We start from the raw sequence: 17,216 nt of genomic DNA, 5'->3' as shown, positions 1-17,216 counted from the left end.
GGTTTATGAAAGAGGGTTAAACTAATTCTTTTGGAAAAAAAAATCCGCGGCAGGATGACCCTTTAAGCAACTTCGATCGTGAAGTAAGAATCATCCCTCCTTCCTGAAAAAAAATCAGTCAAATGAAATGATAGACATTGTGTGCAAAAAAAATATGCATGCGATTATAATCACAGGCTACCTCAAATCGGTCAACAGTGCATTATTTTCAATCCTCACTTTGCCGCGACCGGCCCACTCAGACCACATTCCAAGACACCCGTGACTTTAATACCCGATCCGCGCTCCATACCACGGCATCGGGTCCCGCATACTTGGTCGCCAAGGGTTCATCTTGAAAGTTATGGTATTTCCATAATACGGCCCCGTAGGCGATGATCAAATCATATGACAGCTGTATGGGCGTTGGTTTTTGGTCTGTGCTGGTCGAGCGAAGTCCTGCTTGTCTCACTGCGGTAGTCGTTGCCTGCTACACGAGTCGGTGATCCTTGCGAATCGAGACCGGAGCTACAATCTTTGTTTGAAAGGTAAGAAAATTTCAGCTTATATTACAATTTCTCCACTGATCACGACAATGGATTAATCTATTAATATTTCATTTCTTCATAAATGTATAATTAACAAACTGCCGCCTTTCCGTAAACTTTAGCATTATAATTATGCAGTGTATAATTTTTTATGGGCGATTATTTCATATCTACTTGGCATTGCATAGTTGCACTGATCAAGCTACGAAATAGCCTCGGGAAACTTTTTCAATTCTTTACGAAACTTGAACCTTTTTTGGTTAACCTATAACCTTCAGCCCGGTACGTCTGGCTTTTTGCTGTCAGTCGGTGTTCAGTAGCTAGCTCAACAGTGGGTTGTATAACTGACTTTTTTGGGGTGGGTTTTTGAAATAATTTTCGTCAGGGAATTCCAGCTGATTTTTTTTATCTAAAGAGTGATCAATTATCGTTCACTTTTCCTTTTTGCGTAAAATATTTTAAAGTTGCATCCCTCGCGCTTTTCGATGAATTCGATCTTTTTCTCTTGTATGTTTGATTCCAACAAAAACACTTCTCCTTTATTTATAGCCGTTTAGGGCTTCAGCAACAGTCTGAATAAAGGTTTGTCTTGGACTCACAAGCGCCTTCTGAGCTGACTGGTTCCGTCCATTGATTGTGGGTTGATTCGAAAGTGAATAACTTCTGTATTGCTAGAAAAATAAAAACTTAGGAAAGGAATATTTTTTCGGGATGAAACTGGAAAATAGCAAGGGGAAGGACAATTTAGCTCTCCTTGAAAAAAAAAGAGAGATTGCTTGCCGTCAATTGTTTTTATCTTAAGTATCCGAGATAAGTTTATATCTTCTTCATTGAAAAAAACATGATTGTGTCAGAAAAAAAATTGCTCTCGATCTTTTCCAAATCGTGCTGTTCGAGTATGGTACAAAAGTAAATATGAAATAAATTGCATATTTTCAAAGCCTATGTTGTCCAAAACGAATATGAAAGACAGAACCGGATATGTTTTGATCACAGGTCATGATCTTGTCGATCTGCACCAAATTAAAGAAAGCAGATGTTATCATTATCAATTGTTTCCCTGTTTTTGTATTTTGTGTATTTGTCTTCCCCATAAATCATATTTCAATATAGAAGTAACAGATTATGTCCATCTGACTTTGAGGCCCACGCCTGTAATATCTTACGGGAGCTTGAGATGCAACGTACGTGACCAATCCAACATCTTCCGTTTGACTTTAGGGGCCATTCAGAATTTTCAATGTTTTAAAATTTCGATCTTTTTTCCAAATTGTGGGTGGGTGGGTCAAGCTAAATAATTGAAAATCGAAATTCACTTTCCATGGAAAAAAGATTTAAAAAAACAAAGAAAGATAGATCTTTTGACTTGCCTGAACTACGCGCAAGCGTTCCGATATCACGATGCGTGTTTCTTTTCCAACTTCGCCCCCTGTATGTACTGTCAGCGTAGAACTCCCATGATCTATTTGACACCAAGTTTGTGTTAACTTGCCGGTAACGCCCTAAAAATTATCCAGACAAATATGTTTATTTTGTAATATTTCATGTTCGTCTGTTGGTCTTCTATGCTGTTATGTTTACTTTTAGGTACCTTCAATGGTACTATGTTTAATTAACCTGTTCATTTGTTTAATTTAACTAATAACGCACATATAGTTGCCAAATATGGCACTAACAAGTTTGAGGTCGTCAATTTCGTCTTTAAAAATCTGGGTACGTCGGGTTACCGTACACACAATTGTCCTGGAAACAACAGTACCAAAGTGCAGAAAGTCGTACACAAGAGCTCTCCAGCAAGTATCGCTGACGCCATTATGATTCCAAAATTTCTCACTGTGTCACACAGTGAAATAACTAAACAGCGTCGTTGTATTGTGAACACATAAAAGCATTCAAGTCGCGTTCTTGCACACTTTCTGCAAGTCGACATAGATATCCTTGAACCACTGCCCCTGCTTTGCATAACAAGTGCACATGAATGAACGATTCGACTTTTATTCAAAGAAATTGCTATGTACATTGTACAGTCACCAGACTCTATTCAGTAAAAACCCCGTCAAAACGAAAGTAAACAATCCAGTGCATAACGCACGGCTACACCATCGTACAGTGTGGCAGGGACACCAACAAGTAACACAACAACTAAAATTTTTTTTTAAAATTGATAAATATTCTGATTGAATTTCGTTAAAAGATGCTTGTTGGTGAGGTATCACATATTCTAGCAAATTGATAAAAATGTACATTACAATATGCAATTTTGAAGGAAATGGAAAAAATACTGCATAAATAATTTCACTTGATCATATTCATAATACACAAACCGACAATTTTCATTTTCAGACCCACAACGAGAAATATTGTTAACACTGGGCTTATTGTGAGGAGTTGTGCTGGGAATCCATGAAGATGTTATTTTTAAAGCCTCAGAGAGAAAAATGCAAACCATAAAAACAAACAGCCTAGTTGACATACATAGGTCTACACTCACATTAAATACACACACTAAAGAAACAACAAGGGGGGGGGGGGGGGGGGTTCGAGCGAATGTTTTTCTCAGCTACCTCACGTGACAGGCACAACCTCGTATGTCACATGTCATCCACCTCATACAGAAAACGACAAAACCACGGTCATCTTTGTGGCTTCCAAAACTGCAACCTGTCATTCCCAACAGCATATCAGCTGGGAAAACACAAGAAAACTGAAGGTCATCAATGCAAACGAGGAAGACCGACAACTTCACGCCGTCACTGAACTAGACACAGATGTACATGGTGTTCAAGTACATGTACATGCAAGTGCATGTACATGTACATGTTCAGTTTTTTATTAATCGAAATTAGGGGTGGGTGGGTGGGTCAAAATAATTTGGAAAAAAAGTCGAAATTTTAAAACATTGAAAATTCTGAATGGCCCCTTATATCATCTTTATTGAAAAGAAAATAGAAGAGGCGCTCCATACTAGTTTCTATGGAATGCCGAGTAATTTAAGACAACTTCTAGTTTGGAAATGATTTTAATGGGAGCTTGTTCGCAAGTTTAGTTCGTGTTGTGTATTTTTACCGTATTTTCTGGTTATTTTATCTTAAGGCTTACTTCATGAACATAATGGACTATCGTTATAGATGCGCTTACAGTTATATTCGTGGACATTCCATAGTGCCCTGTCATCGCACAGTGCTAGACGTGTTTTCCAGCCTTGTGTGGAGTTAAAGCGATGTGAGCCAACTTCCGACTGAGTTGGGAGTCCCATATGCTGGATACATTGTGGTATCCTGGTGCGGCATGCGACCGTATATGGGCATTGTGTGACATAGAAAAACGCCCTTGGGATATTTTCGTAAAGATTTATAAAAGTGCATAATAATAATTCAAGAACACTCCAACTGAAAATAAGCAAAATGAACTGATGTGAATGAAATTAATGGACCATCGCATTAAAAAAGGTAATTGTTTGTCACAAAATAAAAACAAATAAATAAAAGTGCTGTCCATTTTGCTGTGTTTATATTAGTTAATAGGATCATCTTTGAGCAATTCATATTTTGAAATTTTCCCTGATTTGCGAAGTACGTACGAGCGATTTAATCATTTTAGGGGTGTTTGGTACCAGCAGGGGCGGATCCAGGAATTTTTGCAGGGGGGGGGGGGTTAATCAGCAAAAAGTACTGAAATGTATGTAGGTTTTTCTCCTGACACTTGGCCTCCGAAAAATCAATATATGGTGGCGGTGAGGGGGGGGGGGGGGCCTCGCCGTGGGCGCTGGTCAAATCTGACGGTCATGCATCAACACTTTATTAGGCCCACAGAACCGTGTAGAAATACCCCCGTAACCCAGTTGGCTCTGACAAAATTCTGTACACAGGCGGATAAGATAACCAGTATAATTGACATATGGTGTCGATCAGAGCAAAGGGGGGGGGGGGGGGATTTCACAGTACTTTCATGAATTTCTATGACATAAAAATTGAGACAGAGCTGGGGGTGTCCCCCCTCTGGAGACGCGTGCCTGACCTATTCGATCTTAACTTTTGGGACAAATGCAAATGATCCTATATGCCTTTATAAGCGCTACCATACCGAATATAACGCGTTGGTGCAAAATGATATTTGATTAATATTGTGATTTCTTTCAAGCAATAACCAGTTATCAAGATGGCCTTCCCGCCGACTCGTGGCCTGGTCAAGGCCAAGAAGTACGACTGGAAGGATTCTAACTTGGCACTATTCGGTTCCGATACCGAGAAATCGATCAAGAAGGAATCGGCAAAGACAGAAATCGCCTGGAGGGGCGCTGGACAAAAACCAGGTCTGCAGGTATGTGAGTGAATCGTAAAGGTTAAACAAGTATCAGTCACGTTACTGTAAAAGTGTAGGTATTTGTTTTCATGAATCTTCACTTTACTGTAGATTATTGTACGAATCTAGAGTTTTTGTTGTGAGTTAGTCTTTGTAAACAACTCCATGTTATTAAACAGTACAAACACTCACTTTTGCATAAAAGAAATGGGTATTTCAAAGTTACTTTTGCAATAAAGTAAAATATATTTTGGTTACATTTTTACAAGAGAGTGCAATATTTATCATTTTTTTTATGACGTTTGCCGAATTCAAAACATATGTTGCATAATTCTATATATTTTGAACACAAACAATTCTCTTTGCATTTTTCAGTTTTCGGCAATACATTTGAAATATATGTGCGATGGCAACTATCAGTTTCACCGTTAAAGTGCAAAATTGTTTTTCTTTGTTTTTCTTTTAACTTTCTTTACCTCTAATTGGAGTGTTGTTTTTATTTTAATTTGAATGTTCGAATTTAACATCGAATATTAATTGTTTTTTTTTAATTAATTTTTTGTTTTATTAATGGTCTTTTATTTCCTCTTAGAAAATCGCGCTTTGCATTTTTCATTGATATTTCGTTTCTCTAAGTTTATGTTCCACATCTAGTCTTAAAGATGGCGTCACATGTTCTTCAAAAGTATGGTGTACCATATGTGCCATCGTCGTCGCATTTTTCGCCAAAGCTTATTGTGCACTTGCGCTTGTTTTTCCTTATCACAGGTTTGGCGCATCAACAAGTTTAAAGTTGAACACTGGCCTAAGGATGATTATGGCAATTTCTACAACGGTGATTCTTACATTATCCTCAATACCTACGTGAGTATCTTAGCTTTTCATACGACCCTATAAAGATTGCAAGCCAGTAAATCGACCGAAATTATTCATGCGCGGGATTTGCATGACCTCAAATTCTCTGCTATTAGAGGGTTTGTTGCCCATGTAGTTGAGGATTTGTAACCTGATAGTTTGGACTCTGCGTAGGACTTGAGCTTGTTTTGTGAAATTTTGATGAAATGCGGTACTAGTCTTTTGTTGACTTTTAGCCATTGAAGGGGGCCTTCGTGATAGAATGTACATCGTGCCCGGATTGCTCTATGTATCTTTCATTTATCATGTTACAGAAAAAGCCTGATTCGAAATCTGAGGAGTTGCTGTACGATGTTCATTTCTGGATCGGGCAGTACTCCACACAGGTAAGACACAGAGATTGTTAGGACAAGCATTGTCTCATTTCCTGGACACAAAATGGATTCTGCATGCGATGACGTACGTCCGCGGCTGTCGATTATTTATTTTATTTAAACATCGACCTTTAAATTAGACAGCAGCCATTTTGTTTCCAATAGGAGATTTCTGATGTGTGTCCCAGAAATAGACTGTATTTCCAGTCGTATAGATTTTACGACATGGCTGTCTCAATTTTTGGACACAAAATGTATGCGATTTTACATGACCGAGCAGCCTTCATGAACGTTGTTCAATAATTTTTTTCTCAAAAATTAGATGCGTTTTAAGTCCTTCGATTGGACGAGTACGGCACAGCAGCATACAAGACGGCACAGTTTGATATTTTGCATAATTTAGACAAGTTGAAGTCCTTTGATTTCTTTGCCAGGACGAGTATGGCACAGCAGCATACAAGACCGTAGAGTTGGACCATCTCCTGGACGACAAACCAGTGCAGCATCGCGAAGTGATGGACTACGAGTCGGACTTGTTCAAGACTTACTTCCCCTCTATCACGTAAGACACCTTTTCTTATTTGCTCACTGGTGTAATCTACGAAGTTAAATTCAAAGTCTCAAATGAAGTACATGTATCTCAACAGAGTTACATCATGATATTCTTCATGTCTTCAAAAATACATTGATAACTTTTCTGCAACATTAATATCAATAATCCTTAAATCAAGTCTTTGTACAAATCCATTATTTAGTCTCCATGCACAATTGATTGAATAATTCAAGTTATTATAAAATAAGTTACAAAAATAAATACTCACGGTTGTGTGCTGTCTCAAAACTGCAGAAATTCGCTCCTTGGTGAGTTTTTCTTGAGGAAAAAAAATGCTATCAACTCTTGACAAATCAAGCACTGATTTACTGAACTAAATGCTTTGATTAGGCTTAGAAGGATCGCTGATAAAAAAAAACCTGCGGTAGCTTGCTACAGCAATGTCGACCAATGCGACACCTCCGTGCCTAGATACCGGTCCGAGTTAATATTGCTATCTTGAACTTGGATTATGTTGTCTCGTCAATCTGGCAAACTTGTCAGGATGACAGGTTTAATCCTGCTATTTTAAACTTTACGTATACATCCTTGTCTTTTCGTGGCATCTTTGTTATAAATTCGATGCGAGGATCTGTTCGGTGGCAGAGAACAACTTGGTCAAATTTTGCAGACACACCGCGACAAAATGAAGGACTATCGGTGAAAGAGAGATTCATTTATGTACTACTTATTATTTTCTTCTGTGTAATCCGGACAGTAAGATGGAGGGCGGTTGTGCCACTGGATTCCGCCACGTTGGGCCCAAGCAGTACGAACCACGCCTACTGCAGTTCAAGGGTGATAAGAAGAATGTCACTCTTAGAGAGGTTCGTCGGTCATCTTCCTTTCATTTTGAATTTCTGTTGCAATTCTATAAGTACCTGAAACCCTACCGAATTATCGACACTAGCGCAGGGTTCCCAGCTCTTTATGAACACAAAATTCCCTGAGTTTTCACAATTCCACGATATTTTCCCCAGGAATATCCAAAATTGCATGGGAAATACTTTCACTTGAACGAGGTTGCTGGGAAGTCAAGAGGCTGGGAAGTCAAGAGGTGGTAAAGCACAGCCAATTGTTATTGTCTGGAGAGACGTGTGTAATGTTACCACTGCAAAAACTATTTTAACAGACATCATAGCCAGTCTAGCCAGTCAATGGACACAACTTGGTCACATGACACAAGACGCACAAATAAGCCAAACTGGCGAAAACCTTTCCCTTCTGGGTCACTGTCAAATTCCTCGAGTTTTTTTGATTTTGGTGATTTTCCAAAAGTCCCTTAAGTTTTCCCTGACTGGAAAATGGAAACTCTTTTCAAGGTTTTCCCTGATTTCCAGAGTGCATGGGAATCCTGAATCCTGAATGATGAAGTAAATATGATGAAATACCGTGAACAACTGTCTTCCTTTGTGTTGCCCCACGCCTCTCGTACAGAAACCTCTCAACAAGCATGTCTTGGACTCCAGTGATGTCTTCATCTTGGATCTGGGACTGAAGATCTTCCAGTGGAACGGCGAGACTTGCAACAAAGATGAGAAAACTAAGGTAAGGAAGAATAAAAACGCAAGCAATGAAAACGCAAGCAACAGCCCCAGCAGCATCAGGAAGCAACAACACGAACAGAAATAGCTGTTGTAGTAAAAGCCCCGCCCACTGCGTACGTGGGGCAACCATAGATACAGAATTATTCTATATCTATGGGGCAACGACAGGTGTTTCGGACGCGCGCGTCAAACGCGCGCGCACGCACGTCGCAGTATGAATTGCGGCTACGATTGGTCGAAGCATCACTGGGCGGAGCTTACTGGATATGCGTGCAGCAGCGTGCACAACAGCGCTCAGCAGCAACGTAGCAATAACCAAACATGCTGTTTTTGAACGCTTAGGTATTTCTATTTAATACTATGTCAAAAACTTTCGATTCGCGTCTGCTTACTTTATACCCCAAATGGGTGAAAACAACGTAACAAGGCCTATTACCATTGTATTTTAATCTTGCATTCGTGGTTGCAGGCTATGCAGTACGTGGCCCAGCTGAAGGGTCGTCGTGGGAAAGCCTCCAGCCAAGTCCTGGAGTCGGCCCGCATTGGTCCCGATCATCAATTCATGCAGGCTCTATCTGACGACCCGCTGGATGAGGAAGACGCAGCAGTGGGCGTGGATGACTCCCAGCCCGCCCTCTTTAGGTGGGTATACACACGTGCTTCTAGTTTGTGAACAATTGAATCACTACCACTTCAACCTCGTTCACATGGTCTACTTTCAACCTCGAGACAATACATGTAGTAACCCCTGGGTGGGAAACTTGCACCCTGTATTTTGATTCGATCCAGTAACAACCTCGTCCACAGGGCTAACTTTCTTTTGAACCCCTTTTCAATAGTAACCCCTGGTTGGGAAACTTGCTTCCTGTATTCTTATTCGATCAATAATAGCAAGTAATGGATTTACATGTATATCGAATATTTGGTGATTTTATTTTCAAAGTGTATAACATGCCATAGTTTTTATGACCTTTTATTTATTTTTTTTCTTTGCAAAGGCTGAAAAACACTGACAAGCTTTACTTCACGAAGGAGGCGGAGGGAAGCCTGCCAAAATCCAAGCTGGATCCTAATGTAAGTTGAGAGTCGTGCATCAATGGTTTGTGCGTTGCCTTCTTTTAAGTGATATTCACTTTTCATCTTTGGGTTTAGCCCATGTCTTAGATGACGTCATAAAAAAAACGGGCAACCCAAACATTTAACACATTAAACAGTTGATGTCACCACTTTTACACCAACCACAATTCAAGAGATTACACATGCGGTACAGAAGTTAACAGCCAGCTGGGAGTTGCACGTGAGACGTGGGAGGAAAACCCCAGAAGAATATCCTGGGAAAAAAACCCACAGCATCAGGCATAGGGACCAAAAACCCAATCCAAAATCGGAAATCATTCTTCTTTTTTTAACTACGATGTCTCATCAGGACGTGTTCATCGTCGACAACAAGAAGGAACTGTACGTGTGGGTGGGCAAGGGCGCCGACTCAGCCGAGAGAAAGAACGCCTTCTCCTACGCCCACGTAAGTCTCAAAATAACATATCAAAGAGAACGGGATTAATATGCTGTGAACATTAAATTTGAATAGAGTTTATCTTTTCTGTATCGAGAGTTCTTTCCTGTTTTGGAACTAAGTAATGTCAACACGCATGAAACTTGATGGCAAGTAAAGATCGAGGTTGTATTCAGATGAAAACTGACGCATGCGCATTTATGTCACTTAATATTACACACCTGATTCCCCCAGTATAAACATGATGGGAAAATGGCAAAAGAGCTAATGTTTGAAAGTTTATCAGGTCGTTTAATACACTAATAGGTATTATTCTTATTATCGATGTGCCGCAAAAACGCCATTTTGACAGCTACTGTCACTGCCAGAATTATATGACCAATGGCAACCTCGTTCCCATGGATACGAGATCTTGCTGCGCCATGTTGTTTCCCATCATGCCTTGCGCGATCTCAAGTGAAGGAACGCGCACGCGCCCATGGAGTCGAGGCTGGACCAATGGTGCAGTTTCTCACAAATAGCTGTGCAATGACATCGTAATGTACATGACTTCTTTCAGGAAGTTAATTGGGAACAAGGCAACATGACCTGTAAACATGTATTTTTGTTTAAATTCTTCCGCTAGACGGTGCTACATAAATGTTTTCCTTGCTCCAAAGTTTGGCTAAAATGTAGTCAAAAATGTTAAAGAAAAGCTTTTCCTTGTTAAATTTTCCAGAAATATCTGCAGGACACCAAGCATCCCTTCATCCCAATCACGTGCTTCAACGAGGGTCATGAGAAGCCTGAATTCTTCAAGGCTCTGTCTTAAGACAGTCACCGTGACCTATGACATCCAGATCGACCTATTACATCACCTCTTACCTCACTTACGCAGACACAGGCGTTCTTGAAATTTTAGATACAAACGCTTGTATCATGCAGATGACACTAAAGTGTTAAATGCACAGCAACACATTGGTAACGTTCAACACTAAAGTGGTAAATGCATTGGTAACGTTCAACCGTTGTAAATGTACAGCAACACATTGGAAACGTTCAACACATTGTCACAGCACGTCACTGTTTCAGTTTCATATTTACAGTCTTGCTGCATGGTTAAAAATTTCGCACAACATCGCAGTGACCACTACAATGGCAAAAAGTGCAACTAAAGATATAACAAGCCACAAAACAGGACAAAGAAAAAATTCCGGTTGTACAATAGTCTACTACTTACAGCACTGCCAGGTATTAAACTCTAAACTTAAAACACTGCAACAATAAATCATCACATTAACCACATATTCTGTCTGTGAAAAAAAATACTCTGGGGAATTGCGAACACCGCAGTTTTGTACGTTTTTAAGACACGAAGTAGGATGTCGAATATCGAAGTTTGTGGCGAACAGCTAATAATTTTAAATGATCTGTGATAATAATACCAGAAAGCGGTTTAACTAGTTAACGAAGAAAGTCGCTGTTTCGTTGTAGCAAAGTATCTGTAATGTTTATATTTCAATTGGTATTTATTTTTAAAAGCTCATAAAAATAATTCCCAGTAAAGTGAAGGTTGGACGTTCTAAAAGTCTTTAAACTAGTACCCAAAGTAACCTATTGAATGGACTGTAAGCCGCACGCAATTCTAACACAAAGAAATTATTTTGGGATTGATCTTGTGAAAATTAAAGGATCTCTCCGAACCAACAAAGGGACATTGCAAAAACAAATGTGTAAAGTGACTACATTAGAACCCAAGCGGCGTGCCTTTGAAACATGTAGATCATGTTAGTGCTATAGTTTAGAATTACATGTACATTATGTCTGAACATCGTCATGCGTTTTTAAAGGAAAAGTCCAGCTGAACAGTTCAGTGTTTTGTGATCACTGCTAGTCAAGTTTTTTCCGAATTCCAAAGCGAAAACTAAAAATACAATGTAGTCTATTTTACAGGCAGCTTTTCCGCCTTTTCGGCGATATTACCACATGTGTAAAGGATAAGTTGGATTTTTAGGTAATACTTAACAAAATACATGGTATCATGTATGTAAAAGAAGGTAATTTTTTTAAGAGATTAGAAATATAAGATACTTTTTAATCTTTTCTCTTAATAACGTAAAGCAAATTAGAAGATTGCCAAGGCTTATTTTTGTGATTTCTATGGCTGATACTTCTTGCTGAAACATTTTGTAGTGCAATAGCAATAGGCTAACCAGTGGTGTCGAATGGTGGTATGGTAAAGTGTAAGTGTTGTGTTCTTTCTTCCTTTTTTTCATAATCCGAACTTTATGACATAAAATTATTTCTGTTACATGTATTTTGCATGAACAATAAAAATTAAAGTAGATGACAAGCAACTGCAGTTGAAAGAATTCGATCGGAAATGTCTCCCTAGTTGTGTGACCTTTTGATTTCGTTTATTGGCTGCCGAGCCGGTTTGCTGGTTGGTTGGTTGGTTGGTTGGTTGGTTGGTTGGTTGGTTGGTTGGTTGGCTGGCTGGCTGTCTCCCCGTCTGGCTGGCTGGCTCCCCGACCGGTTGGCTAGCTGGCTGGCTGGCTGCCCCGGTGGCTGGCTGCCTGGCTGGCTCCCCGGTTGTCTGCCTGGCTGTCCGGCTTGCTGGCTGTCCGGCTTGGTTGGCCTGCTGGCTGGCCGGCTTGGTTGGCCTGCTGGCTGGCCGGCTTGGTTGGCCTGAAGGCGGCTGGTTGGCTTGCAGGCGAGCTAGCAGGCTAGCCTGCTCTCTTAAAGATTCTCGACTATACACGCTGATTCTTTTACTCAGATCTTCAGTCACATTGGCCCGCCATTGGAGCTGGTACCCGCGCATTCGTTGGTTTGCTTGGTCAAGTCACTCGCGGAGTCAGGCTTCATCTGGTTGACTGTCCCACTCACAGAGCCGATCTGGTTTCCCGCCGTCGTCGTGCGCCATTCTTGCACGTTCAACTCGTGCGCAAAGTGGATCCCGTACAATTTGGGCAAATACACCAGCGCCAGCGTCAGACTTGCGTTCATCTGCAGAGCAGCCGAGAGAGTGGCCACTTTCTGGAGTACCTGCAGGGCCGTTGTGTACACCGGTATGACGGCTAGGAACAAGACCAGGGTGGAATAGACGCTCACGGCTATGAACTTGGATTCGTTGTAGTTGCTGGGAACCTTACGGGTCTTGAAGGCGTAGAAACAGCAAGCCAGAATGATGGCCGCGTTGTAGGCGATGCTTGCGGTGAACCCTTCGCCGAACGAGCAGTAAAGTTCGACGTATTTACGTACATCGGGCGGGAGAAGTATTGTCGGTTGGGAGGGGGCGACCGATGCCGACATGATACTCGCGAACACCTACGAGTAATGCCCGACAAAAGCATCAGTAAGAAGGGAGGAATGTTCTTATAACATTGGTTTAACTATATCTCCTAGAGATGCCTAAAATGTCAAACTTGAACGCATCTTACTGACTACACAACTAGAGGCCCCTTTAATGAAGAAAACATTGTGCACGCTACTGTATGCACTGCCCCGTGACGATTATCTGAACAATAGCTATAGCACAATGCTTTCGCCTTTGAAGGGGGACTTAGTGATAACATTGATAGCGCGCTAGGATTGGTATATATTTAGGCCTATATAAAAGGACGGAATGCACGGGGACAAAAACCAAATTATGTTTAAAACATCTCTACAAAACATTATCATGTCATTATTTACCATCGTAATTATCCTCGGGTTTCGAGCAAAGGCGTACAATTTGCCATATGGTAGAAAAATTCATCCAATATAATTTTAAAAAGGACGTCAACATATGGATTTTGAATATTTTAAAGAATATAGTTGGCAAGCGGCATGTCAGGGGAAACAGAATACATAAATCGACAGAACTCAGGTTTTCCAGGTGATTTTGAAAACCCTCCTTAAATAATAAAAAAAAATCTTCAAAAATCAATGGTTTACCTGTATGAGAATAAAGACGAAAGCTAGCATCATCTGGTGCTTGGGACCAACAAATCGAGGACGGCGAACGGACCTCCGACTGGACTGAAATATGCGAAAGATTCGGTTCACCTTCAGCAGCGTCGGTGCGTAGATCAGCGTGAAGCTCAGCGAGATGGCTGCCTCTGCCATGAGGCAGCTCGCGGCCGAGGGGCGAGCTAGGAGGAAGTAGACGCTGGCGAAGGCAGCCGTCAGGCCCAGGATGTTGATGCAGCTTAGCTCTCGACTGGTGGCTTTTATCAAGGCGTGCCCGCGGTGGTGATACAGCCCAGCAGCTGTTAGGACACAGGAGAGGATCCCGCATGCTGACACGGACAGCAAGACGATGCTTGCCCCGCTGTTCAGATCCACGGAGGTTGGGTGTATTGCCTCGCACGCCGATCGGTTTGAGTCCGGCCAGAGGGCAGCGCGGCATGTTTGACACCGAGAGTCGTTGACCACGATGGCGTTGACCGGGCACTCCCGACAACCCCAGCAGCATTTTTGTTCCAAGGGAACAACGATGAACCCAGGGTGACACCGCTCCATGCAAAGGGACATCGGAGGCTGGGGACTCCCGAGCGGCCAACGCACGGCGTCTGGAGTTAAATCCAGCCCGTTGCCGACCCGGTGCGACTCCCAGAACCCAACGCCAACTCGCTCAAACTGCCCGTCCGGTGACAGCTGCATTTGATTTAACCGGTACCTGCCTCCGGAGTTACCGTTCGAGTCAAAGTCGACGTGACCTGCTTCGCTTTCGAATGAACCATTCAAAAGATACGGCAGCAACATCTGACCAGTGATGTTGAAGCAGCTTCCGTTGCTCTGGCGTGACTGGTGGAAATTGTGCAGCGCGTGTGCATAGGCGTAGACCGCCAAGTACACATTGCTTTGTGTGTCGCCAAATGGTATTGGACACAATGTCATGTTGGAGCAATTGTAATGGGCACGCCATTCATCAATGTACTCCGACATCCACGGAGTGACCTCTTTCTCGTCGATGTCTCCCTTTCCTAGGCTTCGAATGTATTTTTCCACGTTGGGGACTGTGTTCTGTGTCAGTCTGACGAAGAAGCTGCCTCGTGTGACGTTTGCCAAACTCGGATACTCAAGAAATCCATATCCACTGAACCCATCGCTACCGATACAGACGAGTTTTCGCCCGGGATAGGCAACGTGAATGGCTCTCAGAACGTCGTACATGTGCCGATTAAAACTGAACACCACGAAAACCGTGGCGTGTCGAAAGGAGCCGACTCTGGCGACAATGTCCTCAATCTCGTTTGGTTCCGGTTCCTCTCGTATCGCAATGGAGAAAGCCACGCAAATGTTGTTCCGTTCAGCCAGCTTCGCGACCTCCAGCGAGCCGTGGATGCCGTACGTGTCGGCCGAGTACAGCAACCCGACGTAGCGCCAATCGTGGTGCAGCAGGATGTCGACGATCGCTCGGGCTTGCAGCTCGTCTGGAGGGACGGTCCTCAGAAAGTAAGGGAACCTCTCCTTGTTGCTCAGCTCGTCGCTGGTGGCCGAGTAGGATATGATCGGGATCTGGTACAGGCTTGCCACTTTCCCGGCGTAGATGGCGTGGACGCTAGACTCGGGGCCGATCATGCCGACCGGTATCCCAACCGCTGGTACAACCGCCCCGAGAGGTTGCCGCCCCGTCGCCAGCGAGGTGGTGGTGTAGAGGGTGAACTCCTCGGACCGACAGTCATCTCGGATGTCGTATCCAAGCCTGCACCCAGACAGAAGAGACGGGTCGCTGTTGATCTCTTGTATGGCGAAGATCATGGTCTGGGACATTTCCACCGCCCATCTGCTTGGGACAGAGGTACAAGGCTCGGCTGTACCCGACGAGCGGAACGGGTAGATACCCCCAATGATGAAGTCACCGCGACTCGTATGCCGCATTTCAAGAGCTGGCGGTATCTCTGCACACAATACCGTCACGGTTACAGTCATCAGTAAACACACGATAGCTACCATTGCCATCTTAGCTTCAAGTCACTACAAGTTGTGATGATCGACAACCTGCGCACTGTATTTATACCCGGCAATGCAGTAGGCAAATTACAGCAGTTCAGACAAGCGCTTTTGAGCGTCACCTATACCCTTTCTCCCCCTAATGTAATTTATCACGACGGATGCCATTTCTACATGATTAAATTCATCTATTCAAGATGCGGTGTATTATTTTTGTGGACGAGGTGTTTTGTGATGCATACTAAAGACTTTCCGATTGTTAAGGAGCATGACAATGGCATAACCTTCACAAGAAAAGAAGGGGGAAAAACCGAAAAACAGGAGCTTTTACGGATCGTGAAACAGGTCTGCTAATTCAATTTACCCTGGAAATTTCTGAAGTAAAAACAAAATTAATGCCGTGCGACACGGTTGTTAAAGCACCATCGAGGTCCAATTTGGATGAAGGTCTAGGTGATATAATAAATCCCCCATTGTGTTCGAAGAAATAAGAGCTGAAAAATTAAGCCGTGACTTCCGGAATCTTGAAAAAAAGAAAAGAAAAATAATAGACAACAAAAGGCATCCTCCCAGGCGAATTACACAAAATATTACACAGTAATGGCGACGTGGCATTGTATTTGTGTTTTGTTCGATGTCGACTGATTTAAGCTTCCATTGTGTTTACAGATAGAACATAAACGGTCTTGCCAGCACCGTGTCTGGGAATAAAAATGATGGTGAAACAGACGAAGCATCTGTAACGAAAATTGAATTCTAAACTACTTTTCCCTACACATGTATCATACTCTCGTGGCGTATGCTTCTTGCATGATGAAGGCCACCGTAACATCTTTTCCATTTCCACCGAGTGTCCAGAAATCTTCGAAATCGACGGCTGAATAGACGGCAAAATTAGTAAACCCTAAAAGCCAGGAATGACGTTTGAGATGGCGGATTGAAAGTTAATTCCATCTCAAACAGCATTGTTGTGCGGGTTTCCCGTCCTGACGAAGAGTCTAATTTGTTTGAAAAATCATAATCGATTGTTCGTGCTTTTCTGACCACGACCCGTGGCTATTGTGGGCATTGCTTTTGACCGAACTCTAAAAGTGCTTGATGATGTAATTAGTCGGATGAAATGTTGGAGGGAAATCTAATTGCCTGCAGGCCTGTGTACCACGAACCATTATTTGTGATCAATGCAACTTGCTGATGCCATCGACTTTTACTGGTGTCCGGTAAGGCGTGTAATTCTTGGATGATGCACTGAAATTCTGGAAGGCAGTGTGATTTGCGAGAAAAATCTGAATAACGAAGCGAGAGCCGAGAGAACGTCACTCAAGGAGACAATAAAGCAACGACTTGGGTTTGTTTTGGCGTGTGATAAGGTGAAACTTTGTATGCGTTCGTATGTTTTTTTTTAATAGTCACTTACGTTTAAGTACATTTGTGATGGTACAACGCATTCCTAAGTACATGACATGCGATGGATGATTTGCTTGAGGGACATGATCCGAGGCTGCAGACGTTTCATGACTTTTTATGGGTACTTAGGGGGGGGGGGCGCCGGGGGACCCACGAAAAGGTTGACATGAGATGAGTGTA

The 17,216-nt window shown here is 42.4% G+C and overlaps 2 protein-coding genes across 2 annotated transcripts; one reads left to right on the top strand and one right to left on the bottom strand.

The window, feature by feature from the left end:
- Positions 1-327: 327 nt before the first annotated feature.
- Positions 328-12,077, top strand: LOC119731306 (gelsolin-like protein 1). The gene is made up of 11 exons (XM_038204453.1): positions 328-527; positions 4,668-4,847; positions 5,598-5,693; positions 5,999-6,070; positions 6,493-6,620; positions 7,369-7,477; positions 8,088-8,198; positions 8,667-8,839; positions 9,196-9,271; positions 9,624-9,719; positions 10,429-12,077. The coding sequence occupies exons 2-11, from the start codon at positions 4,686-4,688 to the stop codon at positions 10,519-10,521; spliced, it is 1,116 nt and encodes a 371-aa protein (XP_038060381.1). The 5' UTR covers positions 328-527; positions 4,668-4,685; the 3' UTR covers positions 10,522-12,077.
- Positions 12,078-12,395: 318 nt separating this feature from the next.
- On the bottom strand, positions 12,396-16,169 carry LOC119731100 (metabotropic glutamate receptor 4-like). The gene is made up of 2 exons (XM_038204116.1): positions 13,629-16,169; positions 12,396-13,019 (listed from the first exon to the last, which is right to left on the bottom strand). Exons 1-2 carry the CDS (start codon positions 15,636-15,638, stop codon positions 12,477-12,479), a joined length of 2,553 nt encoding a protein of 850 aa, XP_038060044.1. The 5' UTR covers positions 15,639-16,169; the 3' UTR covers positions 12,396-12,476.
- Between the last annotated feature and the right edge of the window lie 1,047 nt (positions 16,170-17,216).

This window comes from Patiria miniata, unplaced genomic scaffold, assembly GCF_015706575.1.
Source record: "Patiria miniata isolate m_02_andy unplaced genomic scaffold, ASM1570657v1 HiC_scaffold_23, whole genome shotgun sequence".
Taxonomy (NCBI): domain Eukaryota; kingdom Metazoa; phylum Echinodermata; class Asteroidea; order Valvatida; family Asterinidae; genus Patiria; species Patiria miniata.
The sequence above is the reverse complement of the archived record's forward strand: the minus strand, read 5'-3'. Positions and strand labels throughout refer to the sequence as shown.

Excerpts from the sequence above, each read along its gene's own strand:
- LOC119731306 (XM_038204453.1), top strand. The coding sequence starts at position 4,686 with ATGGCCTTCCCGCCGACTCGTGGCCTGGTCAAGGCCAAGAAGTACGAC. Across the intron at positions 7,478-8,087 it reads AGAATGTCACTCTTAGAGAG|AAACCTCTCAACAAGCATGT; the intron begins GTTCGTCGGTCA and ends CCTCTCGTACAG. Across the intron at positions 8,840-9,195 it reads TCCCAGCCCGCCCTCTTTAG|GCTGAAAAACACTGACAAGC; the intron begins GTGGGTATACAC and ends TTCTTTGCAAAG.
- LOC119731100 (XM_038204116.1), bottom strand. The coding sequence starts at position 15,638 with ATGGCAATGGTAGCTATCGTGTGTTTACTGATGACTGTAACCGTGACG. Across the intron at positions 13,020-13,628 it reads TCGTCTTTATTCTCATACAG|GTGTTCGCGAGTATCATGTC; the intron begins GTAAACCATTGA and ends CATTACTCGTAG.